We start from the raw sequence: 6,014 nt of genomic DNA on the forward strand, positions 1-6,014 counted from the left end.
TTTATTTCTCATAATGAATGTTTGTCTTTAAGATGAAAGGGGCATATAAAATCAACAATAAGGTTTTTACTTTCTTTGTTAATTTGGAAATAATTATATTATTGTTTATTAATAATATAATATATTCTCTCATTTTGTTTCCCAACTTGATCTATGTATCTGTCTGAATATCTTTCTTACATAGGGCTTTGTGTTAGTGTTTACTTAAAATCCTTCCAACCATATCAAGGTTCGGGCTCAGACCTCCTGGTGAAGCTTGTTTGGTCGTTCAAACACAAAAGTTGTGCGTGTCTGTTTTAGCCCTGTTTTAAGTAAACCTGTTTATGATCAGATTAGTGCTTGCAAAACTCGTCATATAATCATGAGAAGTTATCTTAGTAACAAAAAAAGATATGTTTTCTATACTATATACACTTGCACTCTTGTTTGCTGAAGAACTGGGTTTTTGATATACAGCCATCGTAGTGATGACATGTTATCCTAACAAGGCATGTACAAACAAAAAGTTTATAATGCTGCAAGTCCTGCAAGAGACAACTCACTCACGACACTGTCCCACCATGATCGTGAATCCAGCAATACTGTTAGTCTAAATGCATCCCAAATGCATCCTATCCCAACCGCGGCTGCCCCAGTCTCAGGCTGTCCCACTGTGCACCACTGCAGACCTGCAGGTGGCAGGCAGGATGACGCTATAAGCGAGTTCATACCAATGGTACAAGTTACATTCCATTCTTAGCGATCATTCATTTGAGCATGTAAGGGAGAATAACATGTTTTATTACTGTGGTTATAGTTCCCTGAAGAATGGCAGCTTCCCAGGCAGTTGACTGTGTTTTAATGATGTAACAAAGATCTCAGTTTCAAGTCAATTTAAGTATAAGTAAATGGCTCATTAGGCACCCAAGATAGTAGGCTACAGGAAAGAGCTGAACACATTTCCATAATCCCCTGACTAATCCTTAACACAGCGCTGGTGAGAGATATATGTATTAGGCTACGTAAATAATATGTAGGCCTAGTTTGCCATTCAAACTTTAGTTTTCTCGATTATACATACGGTCCATGACAAGGTATTCGTTTCTAACTTTGTACCAGATGAGCCAGAAGGCTACTATATTATTCTTGTATGGCAGTAGGCTGTTGTTGTTGTTCCTTGAAATCTTTAAGGCTCCTCATTTTAATTGCAGTCAACTCCCGCAGATTGAGTCAAGATTTGTATCTGTTTGTGAAACCTTACACCTCCCACCTCCCAATTTGATTTGTTGAGGTTACTTACTGTGGTGTTTTACTATTATATACTTTTTCTAATCATGAATGTATAATTTGTGGATTTTTATATAGCATATATAGAATAATTTAGGTGTGAAACAGATCTGTAATTTTGTCAAAAAGATCAGCTATATTTGTAAGCTGTAAAATGTTAAAATATGATAAACGTTTATCAAACAGAATGTGTTCGTTTACTATGGTATATACTGTACACTGAAAAAGAGATCTTAAGCTGTTTGCCAAATAAAGAGTAATAGTGATGATTACTACGGTGGTCCCTTGAACTTTTGTTGAGATTTTAAAACGTCAACGCTGTACTTGTTTAGAAATTGTTCTGAACGTAGCTCTAATGCGCACTCAACTGATTCGCAGATATCCAAATCATGTGCAGATGACGATGCTGAATGTTCTTGGTATATAGTTTTGTTTACTGCTAGCAGGAAAACACAACTGCGAACTCGCCATGTTAAGCAACACTCATCCGTAAAGTAAATGACATTGGGAGGCTGCGGACCTTCTTATGTTCATGTTACGACTGCAGAGGTGGGTCGGCTCTGGTCACACCCACGCTGCTGGGCTGTTTTCCGCCTCTTCGGGGAGGAAGTATCCCCAGAATCTAGAGGCTGAGAAGCACGTGCGATTGTTGACGGGGCGCAGTGACTCGGTGGTCATGGCAGAAGAGGCTAAGAAACTGGCCGGTTACGCCGCGGTGGACAACCATGTGCAGGTGAGAAACATATAGCTTAATGACTCGATGCATGTACTCTGCGGCCATCGCTATGTAATGTTTGTGATATGGGTTTCTCAGCTAGTTAAACAATCTGCAAGGCAGCAGTACGGGAGCGCTAGCTAGCTAGCTCGCTAACTAACGATAATTAGGAACGTCCAGCATCTGCGAAATGACTTCGTGCTACAGAGCAAAACTGGTATAATACAAAATGAAAGCATGTAGACTATATTGAAATGCTGATGAATAAGGACTACAGTTTACGACTAAACACAGTGCAGTTCTTATCCGTTATCACTTACGGACAAGTTGTAGTGTAGCTTGCAAAGTTAACCTTACTCAACCTTTCTAACTCTGCCATCACCTAGCTAGAGCTACTAATGTTGAATGTTTGAACGTTACGTAAGTGATTTAAGAGGTCTCCTTTTCAAGACTTTAAGATTGTTTATTGTGAATTGCATGAACCTGATGACCAAATAATGATTTCGCAAGCTGTCAAGCAACCAACGTTTTCAGGAAGAAGCATCTGGTGTAATCAAGTATCTTTCATTGTCATTAAAACATGTTGCATATCACTTCTTGGGATAACTGCGAATTTGTCCGTTCTAATCGCAGATGTTATTGTCACCGTGCATGGTAGCAGATAACTAGATTTCCGACGGTTCTTGTTATTTTGCACTGTAATCATACGTTAACTACCGAAATAATGTTCAAACTATGCACTGCTGATCCATGAATTTTGACTGTAAATGTAACTACAGAGCTGTGTTTGGTTTTCTATGGTGGGACATTTTCAAATGTACGTTTCTTTCCACATTTAGAACAACCAGGTGTTGGGAGTGGGCAGTGGATCCACCATCGTCTATGCAGTGGACAGATTAGGTGAGTACTGCTCAGGCTTCTTTGTGGGGATACATATGTACAAATTAGAGATCATCTTGTTTTCTGAAGTGTGTAGATGATTTCAGAATTTATCTTCAGGAATAATTCATTTCTATCTAATCACGTGTTTCATGTGTGATAAGGAGGATATGATGCAATGTTCTGTGACAATCATATGTTTTGTATGGGGATGTTCATATGTGAAGTATGTTGTGGATAGCGATGTTATAATGTTACGTATGATGTTGCAACGTTGTTTCAGCGGAAAGAGTTCGTCAGGAGAAACTCAACATTGTGTGTGTCCCCACTTCTTTCCAGGTGAGTTAATCACTACAGGGTTCTAACACTAGAGGTTGGGGTTCTATCACTACAGGGTTAGGGTTCTATCACTACAGGGTTATGGTTCTATCACTACAGGGTTAGGGTTCTATCACTAGAGGTTAGGGTTCTATCTTTGTTTTGTATGTCTGTCAGTAAGGCTGTGTGGATCTCCTCCTAGGCTCGTCAGCTCATCCTGCAGCATGGCCTCCCTCTCTCAGACCTGGACCGCCACCCAGAGGTACTGGAGCCCCACCATCCATACTGTCTACTACACTCTATCCATACTGTCTACTACACACCATCCATACTGTCTACTACACACCATCTATACTGTCTACTACACTCCATCCATACTGTCTACTACACACCATCTATACTGTCTACTACACTCCATCTATACTGTCTACTACCCACCATCTATACTGTCTACTACACTCCATCCATACTGTCTACTACCCACCATCTATACTGTCTACTACACTCTATCCATACTGTCTACTACACACCATCTATACTGTCTACTACACACCATCTATACTCTTTACTACACACCACCACCCACTGTTGTCTGCTGTCTACTACTGCTATCTGCTGTAGACTCTGCACTCTACTATCTGTTTGACATGTTGATGTGCGTCAGCAGTATCTGGTGGTCTGTTGTGTGCTGGCCTGATAAGTTGTCTCTTTCACTCCCCTCCTCCTCTTCACCTTCCCCATCCCCCTCCTCCCCCTGTTCCTCCTCTCCCCCCCCAGCTGGATGTAGCGATTGACGGGGCAGATGAAGTGGACTCTGCCCTCACCTTGATTAAAGGAGGAGGGTAGGTGTGGTCACCCTGTCTGCCTTCCAAATCCCAGAACAACACAGCAGTCTCTCACACTCCTCTCCTCCACACACTCCTCTCCTCTGTCCTCACACTCCTCTCCTCTCTCCTCACACTCCTCTTCTCTCCTCACACTCCTCTCCTCTCTCCTCACACTCCTCTTCTCTCTCCTCTCCTCTCTCCTCACACTCCTCTCCTCTCTCCTCACACTCCTCTCCTCTCTTCTCTCCTCACACTCCTCTTCTCTTCTCTCCTCACACTCCTCTCTTCTGTCCTCACACTCTTCTATCCATCTTTCCTTCTTACACTCCTCTCTGTCTTCCTCTCTTCATAATAGGGGCTGTCTGGCGCAGGAGAAGATAGTGGCAGGATGTGCCAAACATTTCATTGTCATCGCTGACTACAGGTGTGTGTGTGTGTGTATTTGACAGTTTAAATACAAAGACATTAACTAGATGAGGCTTGGAGTGTGAGTTTAATGTGTGTCTCCATGCGTGTGTGTGTCTCTGTGTGTGTGTGTGTGTCTATGCGTGTATGTGTGTCTCTGCGTGTCTCCCTGTGTGTGTGCTAGGAAGGACTCCAGGTGTCTGGGTCAGCAGTGGAAGAAGGGTGTCCCCATTGAGGTGCTGCCTGTAGCCTATGTCCCCGTGTCCAGGACCATTGCTCAGCGCTTCGGAGGGGAGGCCGTCCTGAGGATGGCCGTCAGCAAGGCCGTGAGCTCTTTTTTTCTCTCTCTCTCTCGCTTTCTCTCTTCCTCTCTCTCCCTCATTTTCTCTCTCCCCGTTCCTCCCTCCCTGCCTGGTTTTTGCCCCTGTCCATGGCTGGGTGTGTGTATTGTTTGCTGTTGCTGGTCCTCTTGGTGTTTGCTACTGTCTGTCAGGGTCGCACTGTAACTATAAAGTTCAGACCAGGGAGAGGGAGGAAAGCACACCATTTTTTCCTCCAAAAAACATTACCCTGTAATGAATATTAAAATATCCCAGAGTTCTGTTTGACCACTGGTTGGAACTGACTAGAACTGGATCACTGGAGACGGTGCTAAGCGTGTTCTCATCAGGGTTCTGTGTTCTGTCCCAGGGCCCGGTGGTGACAGACAACAGCAACTTCATCCTGGACTGGAAGTTTGAGCATGCCCAGAACTGGAAGGAGGTCAATACGGCCATCAAGATGATCCCAGGTGAGGTCAGGGGTGAGGCGGTCCGTTTCCTGCGTGACCCGCTGTAAGAGGACCAGGACCTGCTCTTTCATTCTCCTCACTGATCACTTGCTATGTTGTCCATCTGTCTCTCCCTCCCTCTCTCCCTCCCTCTCTCCCTCCCTCTCTCCCTCCCCCAGGTGTGGTGGAGACGGGGCTCTTTGTGGGCATGGCTGAGAGGGTGTACTTCGGGATGGAGGATGGGAGTGTGAAGACCAGAGACCCTCCAGTTAACTGAGTTGTCCAGAGCATCAGAACTTCCTCCACAGGAGCAGCCCAGTCTGCTGTAGGACCTCAGAGGACCTCCCCTTCCCCCCCTCCCCAAGCAGTACTCTGGATGTCTGTGAACTTCTGTGCCTGTCTGCTTGCATGTGGTTTCTGTGTGTGCAAGCCGTCACTGGAGGCCATGTCATGGCCAAACCTGTTTCAACACCATACAAAATAAGCAACCTTTCTCAAGTTTGGGTGTTGTAGAAAGACAGTGGATTGTCTTTGACAACAGAGTTGTAGATTATAACCCTTGTTCATAATTAACTTGATGTGTTAGCCTCAGGCTAAAATACCATGACACACAATGCCTTACTTTTGTTTTATATCATAGCTTCTGAGAGATTTAAGGATGCGGTTTTGTGACTTCGATTGTGGAGGATGTTTTATGATTTTGCACCAGCGTTTTGTTAAGTTTCTCCTACCAATTCAACTGTGATGATTTGAGATTGTAGTGTGAGATTTAGCTGCTGTACACTGGTTTGTGTTGCAGCTAAATACAGGACCAAATAAATAACCATGAAGACTG

At 43.8% G+C, this 6,014-nt stretch overlaps 1 protein-coding gene across 1 annotated transcript; it reads left to right on the forward strand.

Annotated features, from left to right (window-relative positions):
• Positions 1–1,757: 1,757 nt before the first annotated feature.
• On the forward strand, positions 1,758–6,014 carry rpia (ribose 5-phosphate isomerase A (ribose 5-phosphate epimerase)). The gene is made up of 9 exons (XM_067243324.1): positions 1,758–1,999; positions 2,821–2,881; positions 3,144–3,199; positions 3,381–3,440; positions 3,956–4,020; positions 4,361–4,429; positions 4,595–4,736; positions 5,101–5,200; positions 5,359–6,014. The coding sequence occupies exons 1-9, from the start codon at positions 1,793–1,795 to the stop codon at positions 5,454–5,456; spliced, it is 858 nt and encodes a 285-aa protein (XP_067099425.1). The 5' UTR covers positions 1,758–1,792; the 3' UTR covers positions 5,457–6,014.

This window comes from Osmerus mordax, chromosome 9 (genome assembly GCF_038355195.1).
Source record: "Osmerus mordax isolate fOsmMor3 chromosome 9, fOsmMor3.pri, whole genome shotgun sequence".
Taxonomy (NCBI): Eukaryota; Metazoa; Chordata; class Actinopteri; order Osmeriformes; family Osmeridae; genus Osmerus; species Osmerus mordax.

Bases quoted from the DNA above. Each gene is read 5' to 3' on its own strand.
- rpia (XM_067243324.1), top strand. From the start codon at position 1,793: ATGTTCATGTTACGACTGCAGAGGTGGGTCGGCTCTGGTCACACCCAC. The intron at 3,441-3,955 runs GTACTGGAGCCC...CTCCCCCCCCAG, and splicing joins ACCTGGACCGCCACCCAGAG to CTGGATGTAGCGATTGACGG. The intron at 5,201-5,358 runs GTGAGGTCAGGG...TCCCTCCCCCAG, and splicing joins GGCCATCAAGATGATCCCAG to GTGTGGTGGAGACGGGGCTC.